The sequence below is a fragment of the Hyalella azteca genome, unplaced genomic scaffold (assembly GCF_000764305.2).
Source record: "Hyalella azteca isolate HAZT.00-mixed unplaced genomic scaffold, Hazt_2.0.2 contig15442, whole genome shotgun sequence".
Taxonomy (NCBI): domain Eukaryota; kingdom Metazoa; phylum Arthropoda; class Malacostraca; order Amphipoda; family Hyalellidae; genus Hyalella; species Hyalella azteca.
Window position 1 is genome coordinate 224,968 of NW_025945296.1, and position 18,568 is coordinate 243,535.

Below are 18,568 nucleotides of genomic sequence, written 5' to 3' on the forward strand. Positions count from 1 at the left end.
CTGCCAAATCGTTGGTATCTAACAATGGCTAAGTCGCAAGCATTTTTTATCCAATCAAGTTTATCCCTCGAAATATTTAGGCAAAATAAACATGTTTCAGATGTAAAACCTGTATAACCCTACAAATGTACAATACAAGAATCGCAGCTCGAAATCATCTTTCTTTCTTTCCCAATTGGCGAACTAATAAATAGCTAGCATGCGAAATTAGCCCGCACGTTAATCTACGCTCACGTTGGAAGGAGCTCGGCTGTCACGCACAGAACATTCATCCAATGTGCAGGGTTCTTCCTATACGGCAAAGTAATACTATAATAGAAGTCATGTAATAGACACGTGTCGCTCTGCAATTGTCAAGAGAATAATGACCGTGTTAATATTCGGGAGAGCGTTTATTGGGGTCTGAAGCACAATGCTCGAACGCAGACACCTCGGTTGATGACTCGCCAGACTTGATAGACTAGGATAAAAGAAACAATTAGATATATGTTAAATTTATTGCAAAAATAGACTAGAAACCATTGTATAGTCAACTACTACGGAAGAAACATGTGTTGTGAACAAGTAGGTTCGACGTCAGTGTTGTTGGCAGCTTGAAAATCTTCAAGTGGAAATCATCCTAAATAAAGTGGAAAATCATCATTTTTTGGTAATTATACAAAAAATAAATAAATAAAGAGAAGACACGTGTTCCATCCAGCAGACCTGTGGACATGTAATCGAAATGACGTTCAACTATGCAAGAGAGAAATAGCGAGCGTTTCGTACTGTGGCCTACAATGTATCAGTCTGACATACGACCAAGCCTAACTTGACGCAAGTTATAACAGTTAGGCGAAACGCGAACAACGCGCGCTCTGTATCTCATTAAGTAAACATAGAGCATACTTTAGATTCCTCTGGCCTTGTAACGCATAAACCGACACCATGATAACAAAAAAACTCAATAGCCTAATAAACACGGGGCGACAAACTGAAATGTACAATGAATTCTTCTGAAACGCTACTCCTTTTATTTTTGCTTAAACTTTCATCTGAAATTAGGACCACGAGGCGAGGCAATCACAGCTTGCAACGTCAAAACCAAGATCATTTCTTCCAAGTACGGTTCATTGTAGCATGGTAGAGTACGAGTGGGGCCAACACTCATTCTTCACTCTTGTTTGAAAAACGAAGGTATATAAAATACAAATAATAACGTATCATTCAGGAGTTGGATACACGAGTCTGAAGACCTGCCACGAGGTCGGACTAATCGATACCAGCCACTTACCGTAGCACCTTTAAATCCTCCTTATTACAAGGTCTTCAATCTCACATAGAGGCACTCATTCTCTTGAATTAGACGGACACCTTGCAGTCCGATAATATATTGTAATGAGAGTAAAAGTGCATGTGCGGTGTAATCAAACTTACAATTTGCAGAGAGAGTAACTATTACCATGGAATTCCAAAACGGTGCGGACTTTAAAGTCACATTGCAACTGGAAGCGAGTGTTATGAATAGTCACTTGAGATATAACTCGTCCTAAAGTCAATATGAACATGAAAAACTACACAACATTTATTCTAATTTGACAGCGTTCAGTTGCTGAGGATTGATTAGCAAGGAGAACTGAAATCTGCCTATTAGAAGTGAGATTTACTATGGCACTGTTGCATTAAAAAATATTCGTTGAACTCGTTACGATTCTCTTAGCCTACGAGATATTCAATGGCATGCATTTCAGCCAAAAAATCATGAGAAGTGTATTGAATAAGAGGACTGCGCTGGGAAATTTTACACATGCATCTGGCAATTCGACAAACTAGTACATCTCAACCCTCAATGGCAAAATTTAAAAAATGTCATGTTTTTTCAACTTGCATCTGATAGCCTTTGATGCGAATTTAATGGATTCAGTTTGAGGTAATGATGGATATATCAGACGAATTCGAATTTTCGAAAGAAATGAAATATTTAAGAACAAATGAAAAAAGACTGCCAAATCTTGAAAATAACATGTATATATTTCCTAACAATCCGTGGTCTTCATATTTTGGTGGTTTCATTTCATTTTGGGCCTTGAACGTTGAATCACACGCTCTGGGCGAAGAATCATAATAGTAAAAAATTTACTTTGGGCGCTTCACAGCGCGCGGACATCTTACGCAGTTTGACTTACAAACCCATAAACCCATCTGTCTTCAGACAAACATGTTTCAATAACATCTACCTGTGGTTTATTAGTTCGTAAATGAGTGCTTAAATTTATCTAAAATAATATAAAAAATAACAGTAAGTAGTTAGATAATCAGGAAAAACCAGTCGCGCTAACGCTTATCTCTCAGTTAACAATATTGTGTTGTACCATAACAAAACCCATAATATATTCTGTATCCTAAACTACAACAAAGTAAGTACGAAACTAAGATGGAGATTAGAGAAGGCTTCTCTAAGAAGCTAATGGCTACTCTAATCCCTCGCATTTTGCTAAGAACCGGAAAAATGCCGCAATGCACAATATAAAACATAGCATTAAACATCAAAACTAGCACCGGCGAAAGTTTCGTCGAAGAAATAGGCAATAACTCCATTAGCTGATGGAACGTCCAGCCAGAGGCCGGAGTAGACCAGGAACAGTGCTTGGAACCAGCCGATGGCGATACCGCACACGATGTCCAGCAGAAAATGTCTTCGCATTAGGAACCGGCAGACACAAACTCCAATGAACCACGAGAATAAGATTGCCTCCAGCACCAGGTTGAGGTCGTACTGAAAACAATGGATTCACTTGTCTTCAGGTTTTGGTATACCAACATTTAGCAATTCAGGGTTTATGAGGATTTAGGGATTTTTTTCAGTGAAATCACGATTGCCGTGATGTCAGTGTGGTGTTTATCAATAGTTGCAGGTCATCTTAGTTTATTTATTTATGTGATTGAGAAAACCTGACTTAAATGCATACACTTAACAGTAACAAGGAATTTAAAAGCAAAGAAAACGCTAAGCATATTCACCATATCGATATTGAAAACGTTCCGGAGTCCATCATGATTTTATTCATTTTTGGATTGTTGAACTGAAGATGGAACTGGACTCCGAAACATTTTCAATATTGATATGGTGAATTTGCTTGACGTTTTCTTGGCCTTTAAATTCCTTGTGAACTTGCGGTATAAGCAGACTGATAATATAAGTACTTAACAGTACCTGTGTGGATAACAGCGTGGTGACCATGGCAGCCCGGGTGCTGTGGCCGGATGGGAAGGAGAACTTGTCGATAAAGTGTACAGTCAAGAGGTCTTTTTCGATGGGTGCAGGTCGTCGTCTTCGAGCGATGGATTTGACTATGGCTACGACAACCACGTCCAGAACCAGAGCTGGCAAATTGTTTTATTATTACAACACAAATTAGCAAGATTATGAGAAAAAACAGCTCGTGTCACATAACAAACATGAGTTTCCAAATAACATCTTTAATAATAAGATATAGCTTGTCTACATCTCTTTGAAACATCGTACGGCCTTACTAAATTGTAAACATAGTACGTGGAGTATTTTAGTTATTCTCATTCTAGAATGATACAGCATTTTACAACAGATATACCGGTAGGTAATAGTCGCGCTAGTGAGCTTACCTAAATTACATAATAAATCACCTGATTTTCATGCTAATGCTCATCTTGGTGAGTATTTTAATTTGGCGAATAAGCAATATAACTATTTGTAACAAGTTCAGTTGATATTTTAAGGAGATAAAATTTTAACAATTTTAGTATTTAATAAATAAAAAAAATTCCAAGACTTAAATAAATGAGTTACAGTATATTGCTTATTAAATGGAAAATTCTAATTCGATCTGATTTCCTTTCAAATAGTAGAAAATTGGTATACTGTTCTTCTCAGGCAAAATCATAATATTGGTAAAAGTAATTGCTTTGAGAAATTTTATGCATTCAGCAGTTTAAATGTTTTATCATCTCAAGGTGGTGGCAGTTATCTTATTTATATGTTTAAAACCCATATTAATGAATTCAATATGAATGATAGACGGTATATTCAACTGTTGATTGCAACTGTTGAACTCAAGATAAGAATTTATGTTTACGTGAACTTTATCAACATTAAGCAGGAGTAAAAAAATATAGCTCAGCACTCACTGCAGTGAGTCACAGAGAGCGCATTTTCTCGTCGACAAAAACTTGAGTTCACGGACAGATGGACAGACAGACAGACAGACAGACATGGTGAGCACAATAGTGCATTTTTTCCATAAATGAGAAAATGCACTAAAAATCACAACTTACCAATGAACAAGTTGACCATGAGGTGTCTCACGTACTGATCAGCACTGAAGAAAGCTATGGCTGCAACACCAAAAAACCACAACCATCCATTCCCAGCAATCTGAAAGTAATTGAACACAGATCAATATTCAATAGTAATGTAAGCAAATCATTGCAAGGAAAATAATATAATTTAACAACTGAATGATTAGCTAAATATCTTGTATCAATGAGAAGGGATGTGCACACAAAGAATGCAGCTTTCAAAACTCCATCATTTTATAGATTATAGAAAATTTTAATTTACTTTGTATCATGTTGAGACAATTTAGTTTCATCTACCGTCATATTCATATGTTAATTTTTGGATAATTTTAATTGTAATGATCCAAATGTTGTAGGATGACAAAAAAAATTAATAAAATAAAAATAAGTGGCAAAATGAAACAACTTTGAGGTGTAGCAATGGCAGATCTAATATGAGCCATCAATGAATCAATATTAAACATGTCCTAAAGAGTGCCACAAAAACAATTTATGTAGGTTATTGATGTTTGAAAGCTCCCACTGTTTGAATTGGTACTGAGCCAAGTCTGTCTTGAATCAACAAACAAAAGGAAAAGATCTGGAAAACCTTTTAAAAATAAGGTTCAATAAATTTAAATGATTTTAAATAAAATTTGAAAGGTATATCAAGTTTTCAGATTATATGTACATTGTGCAGCAAGACAATTAAATATTGTAGAAAAAGTTACCTCTAATCCTTTCAAATATGTGTAGTAGAGTCGCATTGGTCCAGTTTTTCTCACAATGGCTGCAAGAAGATCAGTAGACAATCTAAAATCCAAGTCCAAAACTTTTTTCAACACAACTGGAACTTCTCGCTTGCTCTCCATTTTGAATTTTTGTATGAAAGAAATTACAGCAAAAAAGGGACTGGAACAAGGGTAACATAAAAACTGATTATTATTGAATAATTTTTTACATTTGATTTTTTTAACAATCACTGATTGATAACCTAGGAAATGAAGCTGCTCATTCAAGAACATGTAGTCAAGTGGTGTGAGAAAGATCAAAATCACTTGCAAGCATGCAGCACCTACACCATGAACAACTAAAAATGTATCTCAAGGCGTGTAATGCAATGGGCTCCCAGTTATTCAGTGAAAGATCAGACAGTGAGCATCTTACCTCATTCTCATCTTACCCCATTGGGCAAGTTGAGATCACAGAGGGGTAAGATAGGATCATTGTCCAATTTCTATTTTTTAAGCTTTTTAACCCTAGCAGGAATTTATAACAGCATTAGCCTGTCAGACTGTAACATAGGCAGAAAAGCATAGAATGTCTATGTTTTTCGATAAGTGCAAGTTGTCGTCTTTGAGCAATGGATTTGAATATGGCTATGACAACCACATCCAGAACCAGTGCGGGCAAATTGTTTCATCAATACAACAAAAGTTTGCCAGATTATAGGGAATGATGAGTGTAACCCAAAGCCCATAATGTTTAATAATAACATGAACCCCTTATGAACTCCTCCTATGGTCTGAATCCAGCAATAGAATAAAAATATACCATATATCAAGACTCAAGTTCCCCACCCAGCCCCCAGCCTGATAATTGGTGGGGACTTCAATCTCCCACGAATCCGGTGGACAAGCCCTGGTGGCTTAGAGGTCGATGACCTCGACACAAGTCAAGAAGCCCAACTTGTGAAGTTTGCTGCGGAACACTTGCTCAGTCAGCAGGTATGGTTGCCAACAAGAGAACACAATATTCTTGATCTCTTCTTTACTAATAATGAAAGAATGGTGGTTGACGTCCGGGTAGATACCTCACTGTCTGACCATCGCTTAGTGATGGTGGATACAACAATTGGAATTGAAACCCTACCCAGGTCTATACCCCAAGAGGGACTGGCAGGACTTAACTTTCACAATCGAAGAACGGATTGGGGGGCAATTTGGAATGAAATTGACGAAATCGATTGGAGAGCAGAGTTTCACGAGATGAATGCTGAGGAAATCTACACAAAACTGTGTGAGAAACTAGCACAGGTAAGTGCAGCGTACCTTCACGTACAGGATCAGCGGCATGAGGGAGCTGAACCTGAACTACTGGGGAAGGCTGAAACACCTGGAACTGTACTCACTGGAGAGAAGAAGGGAAAGGTATATCATACTGTACACTTGGAAGATGATAAACGGACTGGCTCCCAACTTTGAGAGTGAGGCTTCCAAAACAACGACATATTACAACGAAAGAAGGGGGAGACTGTGCAGGATTCCTCCATTTAATTACCGAGCCGCGGCCAGAGTACAGACTCTTCGTGAGGGATCACTGTCCGTGGTAGGACCGAGGCTCTTTAATGCCTTGCCAAAAGCGCTGAGAGGAGGGGAGTTCACCCTTGCAACATTCAAGAGACGACTGGACAAGTGGTTGAGAAAGATTCCGGACTGTCCAGTAATGGGAAACTACCCTCAGCAAGTGACAAGCAACAGCGTCTTGCATCAGCTGGCCCAAATGAGGGCAAATAGATGGAACACGTCCAACGTTACATCCGACGACGACTCGGAGACGGAGGACGACGAAGGCGGCGCTTCAGCGTGACCTTGGACTACGACGTCCTAAACTCATCATAAGGTTATACAAACCTGTCTAGTAAAAAAAATCATATATGGCTCATATTAAAAATACAGGCAATTATTTTTCAAACCCTCTTCTCCTAAGTTATTTTTGAAAATTCAACAAAATCCCATTATTTGAAGTACTGGACCAAAATAAACATTAAAATGATTGGAAATAAAGGTTCCAACATATTTTAATATCACATTTAAACCAGCATATTTACTATGATATACCATATATATATTTTAAATGTAGAAGTCCATGGCCATGCTGGAGCACTGCCACTTTAATCTGTCAAGTTTTCCTTAAGTAATTTGACCTTTCCATTTGCCATCAAGGTCTCAGGACCAACCTGTGATTACCACACAACACACATCTGTCCTCTCCTCTGCTAGACTGGAAGGCCAATTATTACAAAGAATAATAGAATATTCAAATGTATTGTGAGACTTGAAACTTGAAAGCTCCTCTCAGTCAGCTAAAAATTGAATAAAAGCAGCCAGGATTAGTATTTTCCAACATATAAATAAAGTTTTGATGCTCCAATGTAACAAGTTTTCAGTATATTTAGAACTTGTTGACCAATTGTGCACCTTTGTACAAAATTAGATAGGAGGCAATTCATCAAGCCAGAATCTTGCGGCTCTAAAAATGTCCGGAAAGCTCTGCTGCTGTGCAGCTCTAGACTAGTTGACTAGTTGTGGCTGGGCTTGTGGCTAGAAAGTTAGATATATTCCATGCCTGGACAGATACAGTACACTGATTACAACAGTACTTAAACAATTTATATAAGTTTAGTCACCATTTAGAACTCTATGGGCTCTATAGTCTATAAATTATGATTGGGGCAACAAGAGGTAAAATATTGTATTGACTAAATTTACCACCAAAACAAATGTCTATAACATGGCCACCAAAATTATGTTTCCAAATTCCAGGCTCCAGCCTCTAATAAAAAAGATCAAAGATCTATTTCATAAACTGCTCACAGCCTCACAGGTCACAGCCACAGGGCTATTTAATTTCAGGACTCCAGTTTGTGTTCAGGAGTCCAGGATCTTAACCCTTTAGCAGGCAAGCATTGAAATAGCCACAAATAAAAATTGCAGAAACCATTTCAAGAATGTAAAAAGTTCTATACGAAATATTTATTCATACGTATTTTTAAAAATTTTGCCCATTGAAGGTTTAAATGGCACTTGAACTTGAAGAATTCATTAAATGCGGTCACTGGTCACTGAGTGGTCAGCAGGTAGGCCGTAGGCTACACAAAATTTTTCTTTATAATTAAAATTTACTTTATGCATATGGAAAATTAGTAAAATAACAATTTAATTTAATCAAATTTAATCAAGTTACCTGAAATAATTAAATATATATTGATATTTCCACCGTTTGAAAAAAATGAGGAAAGAGCGTCAATTTCATTCTCAGACTCAGAGGCAAAAGTCGCAAAAACCTTCAATTAAATGCTCATTAAATGCTAATTTGTGGACAGTGCAGGTGGTGGGGCGTGAGGCTATCATCTATGGATGGAATGATAGTCAGATAATTAGTGTTGACTGAGGCATTATTTCTAACTTTATAAGGACACCTCAAAAACAAACAGGAAGCTGTCTTAGCTGTGGGTGGAGGCATGGAGCTTCTGCCTTTTTGTGAGGCAATTTCAAGTGATCATAGCCTATATGGTATTTTATCATAACTTGCCCATTAAAGGGTTAAATCTCCAGTCAAGTGAGTCAACTGAGACCAAAGTTAAGGGGAGCGTCTAGGGTAGAATTTATCTTGGCTATTTACAAACGGATCACTCTGAAACTTGGTACACATATGTAAAATAAAATTCTAAGACATTTTTGTTCGTGTGAATTTTTAAAAAAAAATGAAAGAAAACGTGAAATTCTTAGAAAACGGCCAAAAAAGGGGGTACCGTAGGCGTAGAAATCTATCTCCTCCTAGGATTTTTAAGCTACAACATTGAGACACATATCATTCGATGTGTAAAGACCATATCTAAAAGGCAACACGAGGGTTTTTAGGATTTCTCATTTTTGTGGGTGTGGGAGCATTTTTCGTAAATTTTTCAAAAATTTTTCAATTTTCCCCCTGCCACCCCTCCTTTTGCGGAATAAAATCCAAACTATAACGAAATTAGAAAAACGCCAGTGTTACATTCTAGATAATTTTGTTGCGCATCGAATGGTATATGTCTCATTGTTGTAGCTTAAAAACTCTAGGAGGAGGAGGACTGGAGGAGATAGGTTTGCAGTGACAATAAGTTAACTTTTCAGTAGAGCCCGTCAAACTCCCGCGCGCATCGGAATAGGCACTCAATGTAGCAAGGATACAAAACTAAACGTTACTGGAGCTTGATTCCAGTCAAGGATGGTGGGAGCGACTGCATGCACACCTCCTCATACGATTACGAAGCCAGGCAGGTAACTAAGGTGCACTTCAAGCAGACACTCTATTTAAAGTGCTCGCAGCGAATTTCCTCCCATTCTATTTGTTAAAGAACTACCCCACCCCCCTCCCTTTCATGATCTGTCGTGAACGCATAAATCAACGTACAGAGATGGTTTTGGTACCGTTGGATAGATCAGAATGTCAGCTTTAAGATGAGATCATGAGACTAAAAACCGGAAAAGCCGAAATCCAAAATTTCACCCTAGTTGCTCCCCTTAAGTCAGGTCTAGGATTACTGATTAGCCGTTGCCCGTTATTAAAGCTAACTTGCTAAGAGTGAGCTACGTGCTGTGAGATGTTACATAGTTGGTAAACTTGGGTCAACTTGTCAAGAAAAGAAAGACCTCCATCCTACATGACCTACAATCCACTGAAATCTGAATCCAGCAAGATTTTTTGTGATAGTTTCAGTAGCTAGTGCGTGCCATGCCCAGTGCCTAGTGGCACTATGAGTCATAGTGGCAAAGCAGAGAGTTTTTTAGACTCTCCCTCAAGTTCATTTTTGAGTCCTATAAGTAGACCAGTAAAGTATCATGCATAGTGGCAAAGCAGAGAGTTTTTTAGACTCTCCCTCAAGTTCATTTTTGAGTCCTATAAGTAGACCAGTAAAGTGTCCTGGATACCTAGTATGGAATATATCTACTTGGCGAGCCACGACTGAATTTTTTGAGCCGTGGTTTTATGGATTTGCTAGCCGTGATTCCATTTCTACGAACCGTGATTCTATTTCACCGAGCCGTGAATTCCATATCTCGGCCATGAAAAGCCATTTACGAGGTGCGAATGCGAATTTATTTACAAAGTTTATGCACGTGTTACCCCAAATCTCTAATTTTACCCTTAAACAGTCAGATATTTCAGACAAAAATAGGACTTTTCCAGACTAGCTGGATACCAGCATTATCATACTTAATAAATTGGTTTAAATCTTCAGTAAATGAGGAAATTAAAAATGAACTGATTCTAAAAAAGCTCTGGTTTGCCGCTATGCTATGAGTGAGCGGACTATCAGATTCCCCATTTCCCCTTAGCCTCGCCCTCATGACTTGAGTCACTCACGAGTCATGACCAAATAACCAAGAGCAAAATGCCCTGGGCCTGGGGGCTGGGGCTGGAGGTGGAGGACAATAAATTAGGTTTTAATTTTGAGGTAGTGCTGCTAGTGCACTTATGCTTTCATTATCACTTCATCAGATCAGAGAAGCCGAATGAACAGAGCAGATGAGACGAGCAGTGGCATTGAGCGGGATGACCAAAAAAGGTAGGTAGGAAGGTAGCTAACTTCTTTCCTACAATGCTTGCTGGTATAGTGGTATTTTGTCTCAGTTAAAAATAATTGCTTAAATAAATGTATTAAAATTATTTGCAACTAACAGAGCTCAATAATAATTATCAAAAAGTGCAATTTCAGTTGGTCACGTCGAAAACCGTGCTTGGTAGTGGTTGTGGGTACTGCCAAAATCGTACAATCGTAGTATCGTACAATCGTACTCTAACTTCAGATTAAGGGATTTTCCTAAAAGAAGGATTTTGATTTTAAAAAAATGCTGTAAAAATCATAGAAGCGTTAGAAATATGTTTATGAGACTGATCAAACTTTATTCAACAGTCAACACAGAAAAATCTACCGCGGATTCACTGGAAATTAGTAAATTGATGGATTCAAAAGAGGCGTGAAGAAGAGTTGCGCGATACACCACTGCACTCGCAATAGCAAATCCCGAAAAATGTTGTTAGTCAGTCACAAGTTGAGGTTTTAAAGCGTGGATTTGATGCACTGTTGAGCTGATAAAGTGTATGACAGTTCTGCAAGTCTGAGCCTAATTGACAACTGATGACAACTGACTTGGCGGGACATAAAACTTCACGACCTTGCCCTTCATATTGAATACTTCCTGCCTTTTTCCTACAACATCTGAATGCTTGACGCAAAATAAAAAACAGGAAGTTTTTGTGAATCCCCCTGTAGATGGCGACAAAACGATGGCAATTGATGATGATGATGATGATGTCTTCTTTGAGGTGTAGTAAATGACCTCACACAGGTCGGTTGTCACACCTGGACATGACAATTTATTTCAGACTTGTAGTTGCATTATCAGTTGGGGCCTCATTGTTTGCTTTAATTATTGTGACCTCACAGGGTTTCCAATCTTCCGGTGCTTGCGAGGAATGCAGATAACGCCCCGATAATGAGGTGCTGCTCCCGTTTTGCGATGTCTTCACCTCCAAGCAGTGCGCGCACTGTTAGCTCCTCAATGCCAATGCTTTCCAAGGTCTGTCTCATTAGTTGACGAGCATCCCTGTAGCTGCTACATTCTAGCAAGAAGTGTTCGATGGTTTCTTCCACACTGCAATTCCCGCACAGTGGAGAGTCTGACATTTTGAAGCGATGCAGGTAAGCTTTTACCCCTACATGTCCCAGACGAAAGCGGGCCAATACAACAGCTACTCGACGGGACTTTGCATGCACCCAGGGGACTGGCAGCAGATTTCCTCTAACTGATGCAAGATGTCTGCCTTTGCCAGACTCAGCAACAGTTCGGGACCAATCTTCTTCCCAGTATGACAGAAATTTACGGCGTAGACGATAGAGGGCATCAGAATATTCTATGGTATGGTAGGTGCTATGATCCAATCCATGACCCAATTTGGCTGCACGATCAGCAAGCTCATTTCCAAGTATACCCGCATGGGCTTTAACCCACTGCAAGGTTACATGTCGTTGAAGATTAAGCCCTCTGAGCAGCCTACGAATTTTTAGGACCAGCAGGGAGCATCTGGTTGAAATGCCTTGTGGTGAACTCAAGAGGAGCAGTGCTGAGCGAGAGTCAGAGCATACAACCCAGTGTGGGTGATCAGATTCCTGTACAATAACCAATGAGTGATAGATTGCCGTAAGTTCAGTTGTCNACGACACTACACTTCACGACACCACACTTCAATACACAGCTACCCGTTTTCTGGGCTCTGCGTCACAACCGGCTTTTAAGGAGAGTTATACACCACACGTCTTACTTCGACGAGTGACCAAACGAGACTCCGATGGCAATTGGTGCTGAGACGGTAGACTTTTCATGCGGACAACGGCTGGGACCCTGGGAGGGAGCGGGTGACCATGGGCTCGGGCCGTTGTATCACGTGGCTTACGACAGAGGATGCCTTTTAGTTCTGTCATGACGATTGAGTGGCAGGGTTCAAGCCGCCACCTGTTGCATTGGGGCCCTGAGGTGATTGTAAACATGCCACCTCAGATTGTGGTGGGCATCATTACACATCAAATCTGATCTTAATTGGTAATTGAGGGACACGGATCGCTGACGCTGCTCGATCAATTTCCCTATTTAGGAACAATTCAATTCAAAAGTCATTTGATCTTAATAGCAACTTCATGCTTTTCCCATTTTGCCATTTTCCATAATTCATTTCAAGTTTTGAAATAAAATAAAACCATTTAAAAATAATCTGGAGGCACTTGTAATTATTACGAGTATAAGCAATCTAAAGCCGTTTTAAAAATGGACTCAATGCAAATTATTTGTTTATTTACATAAATGAGTTTATATTGCAGGAAATTAATCATTTAAAGAGGCTCATTTGCCGCCACAAAATTACTAAACAAAGTTTACTTCACCTTGTTCAATATATACATTTATTCTTCTTCGATCGTCATGGCGTAAAATTATATTGATATTATTTATTGTAAACCCTACATTGTATAATTTTCGATCATTCATCTTGGGTTAGTCACATACGTGATTCAATCAAATGAACACACGTTTACCCTGCAAATCATTTCTTGAATGTTACAAAACTTGGGTTTAGAGCACATTTTTACCTGCCTTTGTGAATTGTAGATGCTCACTTTTGCTAAGAAGATGAAGACATTTGTGGATTCGAATATTATAAATACTGAAATTCGATTGAGATATCATGAACTAAGGTCATTTATATAATTAGTTATTAGGTAAATATAATGGCGGTTTCAGCGTTTATTAGGCCGTAGGCCTGTCGCCGATTCTTAACATCGCAGAATATTCACAACTTGTCGCGGTTTCGAACGCGCAACTCACTGCTCTATTGTTGCTGTGCTTAACCGCCCGGCCTCCTTGCCGATTCTGACCAGAGAAACTGGCGCACAGAGCTGGGATCGAACCCACGCCTCTCTGCGCCAATCCTGGCACTCTTAACTTTAACCACTGGGCTACCCTGACTCTAAATATAATATAATCGGTTATAAATATAAATAAATATAATCGGTTGGTTTGTTAAATTTATTTGTTCAAGAGCTCAGATCTACACAAGAACCTTCGCGACACGATTCATCAAAATAAAATTTCTCTGCAACATGGAAAGTGAAATACTTAATACTCAAAAGCTAATCTTAGGAAATGTGATTAGGAATAACATTCTCTTTGCGGCCATTAGTGCACAGAGTAATGCGGTTATTAACCATCAACAAAAATCCGTAAATAGAATCGCGTTGAAATAAGAGTCATCTATGTGATGCAATATATTAATATATAAATCTTTGAAAAAATAACAAAAATGAATGATTTATTAAAATCAAAAAAACCAACTATATATATAAACACATTTCCGCACTCGACACGATGTGTCTACTTTCGTTAGCACTGTAAGAACAACGTGAATATAATGTACATTTTCTCTCTGCTATACATCTTTTTCGCTACCACCGAGTTCCATTTTAATTGATTTCTCATTCCTGAAGTCACTTAATGCATGTTGGCAGGGAAAAATGATAGGTTGTTCAATCCATGTTGGGATGTGAAGTCTCGGAACGAAGTACTTGAAATATTCGGTTCCCACGCTGCATTCTGTACGTAGAAAAGGGTAAAATTAGAGTACACTCAATTTGTGATATATTAGAGAGACACTAACAATGTTCTAAGTAACCGTAAATAATTCTTATTAGGCTGAGATTTATGAATAAAATAAAAGTGTGTCATCATTAAAGAGAATAGTTTCCATCGCCATCACCTTTAAGGAGCGTATAAATTTAGAAACAACACTCAAATAAGCAGATTTTGTATACATTTTGCTCGCCAAAAATCCACAGACATTTTGGAGGAATAAAATCATCGACAGATCAAGCGTCGATTAATGCAAACGAGAGTCTTTTTGAAGAATATTTGGAAAATAGGTTTTAATGACTTTAAACAAAACATGTGTAATTTGTAAATTGATTTATGGCCTGCTGCTGCAGGAGGGCAGGCAGGCCTCATCACTGACCTGCTGCTGCAGGGCAGGCAGGTCTTCACCACTGACCTGCTGCTGCAGGGCAGGCAGGTCTTCACCACTGACCTGCTGCTGCAGGAGGGCAGGCAGGCAGGCCTTCACCACTGACCTGCTGCTGCAGGAGGGCAGGCAGGTCTTCACCACTGACCTGCTGCTGCAGGAGGGAAGGCAGGCCTCATCACTGACCTGCTGCTGCAGGAGGGCAGGCAGATCTTCACCACTGACCTGCTGCTGCAGAAGGGCAGGCATGCCTTCACCACTGACCTGCTGCTGCAGGAGGGAAGGCAGAGGGCAGCAGGAGGCAGGCACGCAGCCCTCCACGGAGCTCACATGCACCAGACGTCCCCCGACGCACCAGGCATCCTGCAGTGCACATCATCACACAGAGCTGGGCAACGCTACTTTGAAATGTAGCGGGCGCTACCGCTACCGCTACGCTTTCTTAAACGTGGCGCCGCTACCGCAACAATTGCTTAACTGTAGCGCCGCTACCCCTACCGCTACTGAAGATGTAGCGGCCGCTATATGTTGCGCGCTACTGCCCACTGCTGCCATCACATGGCAGACTAAACTATAGCTTGGTTTCTACCAAGTTTACTTAAATCAAACGTGAATGTGACCAATTTCAGTTGAATCATACATGAATATAATCGATTTAACTGGAATCCAACTTGAATGTGGCCAATTTCAGTTGGATTTAAAATGAATGTTATGAACATAAATTCAAAGTGGACCTAACATTAATCTAATTAATTTCAATTGAATAAACTCCGAATCAGAAAAAGTTCCAATGAAAAATGTATTATAATCTGGAATACTGATTGGTCTTATAAAAATTACCTAAAAAAATTTCTTACATAAAATTTGGGAATTTACCACTAGAAACGAATAATCTAAATTAATATCTAACTACGATTTGGATAATCTTTAACTGAATCTAACTTTAATCATGACGAAACCCGGTCTGGTCTTCAATGAAACTTACACTAATGTTAAATTAGAAGTGGAAATTAACAGTTTCAGTTAGCAATTGAATCTAGCGAAGGAGTTAACATCTCGTATATCTAAATAAGGCAGATACATTCGAAATGCACAGACTATAATTAGTTCAACTACATGTAAGGGGCAGTTATTATTGCTTCAGAATTAACTTCGATGATAGGCATCGCTCTTTAAATTTAGAGCCTAAATTTACACCACGTTAAATTTTCCACTGCATTTGGTTTTACAAACAAGTGTTCGAATTAGGATTTGAAAGAGAGCTTGAAATTCTGCTAACGGGATGTCATGTCAGCGCCGCTAGTATCACGTAAATAACATTGGTTCCATCCATGTCACGTCCCTGATAACGGTCTGTATAGCGTTTGAAGATGGTCCTCCAGCAGCAGCTCCAGCAACAGCCCAGTCCCAGTTTAGCTTACAATTTCGACCAAAGAGCGATTTACAAAACTTTGGGATACTTTAAGGGTGGAATTTCACACTCGAATACACATCCACCAGAATGGACAATCTAAGGGCCGTAGCCCACTTAAAATGTGCTGAAGGCTCTGTGGAAGATCAGTAAAACGTGGTAAAGGGAACAGTGAAAATTCGAAATATCATTTGAAAAACTATATATCAGACCATAACCCCTTTGATACAAGCTCTTTTCTCGTTAGTGTCATATGATCGCAAGAATTCAGCACCGCTGGCATAAAAAAAAATCGAAAAGAAATAGTAATTCCTTCACACTTACCTCCGATTGCGTCACGAACTGCGTTTCTGATATTTGAGCTTCCCGTGGTCGTATATTTCCTTTGAATGGCAACAACGATTTATCGTACATGCCGTGCATACGATTGGTATTCTCATCCGTGTAGAAGCGCGCCTGGAAGATATGGTCAACAACAACGTTGTTGTTCTTGTCCGTAGTCATTTGATTTTGCAGGATCGTCGGATAGAACTCACGCTGAGAATCAGAATTTATAATATTTTGGCCATCACCAACACCGTTTGATGGTGTATGCGTATTGAAGGGATAATCGTCACGTGTTTGTTTCATCCAGCCGACAGCAGCAGGGCACCTTTCTTGAGCTTCTCGGTTTGCAGCAAAGCTTCTTCTCTCTTGACGATCACAGTCATCGTCAGAATGGTATTCTGTGATAATCACTCCGGAAGCCGAAGATACTGAAAGAAATTCATTGTATTCACGACAGCCATGGATATTGAAACTAGTATCTTCCGCAAGCAAAATTTTTGGGCTTGGAGGAAACAAAGCCTGCAAAGGGTTGACAGTAGAAATAGCTTCACTCAGAGTAGGCTTGTCAAATTCAAAGAAAGAACTGGTTTTATTGGCGGCAGAGTTTGATCCATTGGAGACCGAGGATACCTGTAGCGCATTAGAGATTTGGCCGCTCTGGGTTGTCGTGCTAACGTATTCTTCAGGCTGGAAAGCTAGACGCGAAGCGGAAGGGAAAATTTTACTATTCAAAGGCATCGCGTGATGAGACGATGCGCAAACTTCTCGACGACAGCTATCGTCATAGGTTTCTGGTCGAAACTTTGGCAGGCAAGAATAATTTAGGTTTTGACCAGCGCCGTGTACGGAACCATCGCCGGCGTAGGTGCTTGGGCTGAAATGCACTCGATAGGATTTCTTTGGAGTGTGAGAAACCGGGGTAGAGTGACTGACTGTGAACGTGCCTTGGTGCAACGTGGCTTGTTGCTGTTCATCTTGTACTGGGAGTGTCATTATATTCCCGGGAATTTCAACCGTTTGGTTCATCAGCATCGGTCGCTCAGTGGACGGAACTTCTCGATAACAGGAATTGGAACACAGATCATTTCTTGCTAGTGGCAAACTTTCCTCAACACTGTTTGATATATCTCTTGACCCGTGAGGTAAAGAAGTTGTGCATTGATGTGAGACATTAGAACATTCTACTGTTTCGACCGGCCAAACATGATGTTCAGGTATCACTTGAGGTTCACTAATACTCTCACATCGCCGTTTCTGCAGAAATATAAATAATTGATTTGTGAGGCGCTTGAATAATTAACGGGTTACACAAATATTGTACCGAATACAAAAATAAATTTTACAGGCTCATGTACAGAATGTTTTTCCTGAATGTTTTATGCTCGAAAGAAAACCAAAGAAGACGATTGTAGTGTAAACAACCTTATGCATCAGTCAAGAGTTCATCATCAATCAATCATCATTCTTAGAATTTGGCAGGAAAAAGGCCCATCTGACTCCCCAGACTTAAGAAGGACACCAAATTACCGGCGCTGGCGGCACAGGCTGAGGCTGTTGCGGGCCACTGCCATACATGACACGATGGCGCTCTCTGAGATCCTCCAGCACCTTCGTCACCGACACGAAGCCTGCACACAACAACCATGGATCATTCTCACCCAGTGGTTAAAGTTCAGAGTACCAAGATTGGCGCAGAGAGGCGCGGGTTCGATCCCAGCTCTGTGCGCCAGTTTCTGGTCAGAATCGGCGAGGAGGCCGGGCGGTTAAGCAAAGCAAAATTGAGGCAGTGAGTTGCGAGTTCAAGACCGCAACAAGCCGTGGATGTTCTGCGATGTTAAGAATCGGCGACTTGTTATTATTATTATTACTATTATTATTATTATTATTATTATTATTATTATTATTATTATTATTATTATTATAAGGTTGACCCATGAGAAGTTCATTTTTGCGGATGTACTTTGTTGTTCGCCTGTGACGTCACTGATCTCAGTGACGTTCACTGGCATTAACCATTCACCGAAATGCGATCAAACCAGTTAACCAATTCGTCATGGGAATAACGGGATTGTTTACGTTTCTCGATCTCAGTGACGTAACAAGCAAGCTGAACTGAAAGACGGAAATTCTCGTGGGTCAACCATAGATCACTCTGGCACGCTCACGAGCTAAGTAGCCAACAAATCCAAATACTACTCGAATATCGAA

The 18,568-nt window shown here is 39.7% G+C and overlaps 2 protein-coding genes across 3 annotated transcripts; both read right to left on the reverse strand.

Moving 5' to 3' along the window:
• Nucleotides 1-483: 483 nt before the first annotated feature.
• LOC108664593 (polyisoprenoid diphosphate/phosphate phosphohydrolase PLPP6-like) lies at nt 484-16,197 on the reverse strand. Of its 2 annotated transcripts, none has more exons than XM_018151214.2 (5): nt 16,181-16,197; nt 5,025-5,205; nt 4,291-4,390; nt 3,194-3,363; nt 484-2,755 (listed from the first exon to the last, which is right to left on the reverse strand). In XM_018151214.2, the coding sequence occupies exons 2-5, from the start codon at nt 5,163-5,165 to the stop codon at nt 2,519-2,521; spliced, it is 648 nt and encodes a 215-aa protein (XP_018006703.1). In that variant the 5' UTR covers nt 5,166-5,205; nt 16,181-16,197; the 3' UTR covers nt 484-2,518. The 2 variants fall into 2 exon arrangements, with proteins under 2 accessions (XP_018006703.1, XP_047740386.1); XM_047884430.1 differs by having other exon boundaries at nt 5,025-5,300.
• On the reverse strand, nt 13,962-17,586 carry LOC108664592. The gene is made up of 3 exons (XM_018151213.2): nt 16,358-17,586; nt 14,887-14,985; nt 13,962-14,201 (listed from the first exon to the last, which is right to left on the reverse strand). Exons 1-3 carry the CDS (start codon nt 17,390-17,392, stop codon nt 14,100-14,102), a joined length of 1,236 nt encoding a protein of 411 aa, XP_018006702.1. The 5' UTR covers nt 17,393-17,586; the 3' UTR covers nt 13,962-14,099.
• Nucleotides 17,587-18,568: the final 982 nt, after the last annotated feature.

Bases quoted from the DNA above. Each gene is read 5' to 3' on its own strand.
- LOC108664593 (XM_018151214.2), bottom strand. From the start codon at position 5,165: ATGGAGAGCAAGCGAGAAGTTCCAGTTGTGTTGAAAAAAGTTTTGGAC. The intron at 4,391-5,024 runs GTAACTTTTTCT...AATTACTTTCAG, and splicing joins CATATTTGAAAGGATTAGAG to ATTGCTGGGAATGGATGGTT. The intron at 3,364-4,290 runs GTAAGTTGTGAT...ACAATTTGCCAG, and splicing joins CATGGTCAACTTGTTCATTG to CTCTGGTTCTGGACGTGGTT.
- LOC108664592 (XM_018151213.2), bottom strand. From the start codon at position 17,392: ATGCTGATGAACCAAACGGTTGAAATTCCCGGGAATATAATGACACTC. The intron at 14,986-16,357 runs GTAAGTGTGAAG...TGTGCACTGCAG, and splicing joins AGTTCGTGACGCAATCGGAG to GATGCCTGGTGCGTCGGGGG. The intron at 14,202-14,886 runs GTCAGTGGTGAA...TTCTACGTACAG, and splicing joins CTTCCCTCCTGCAGCAGCAG to AATGCAGCGTGGGAACCGAA.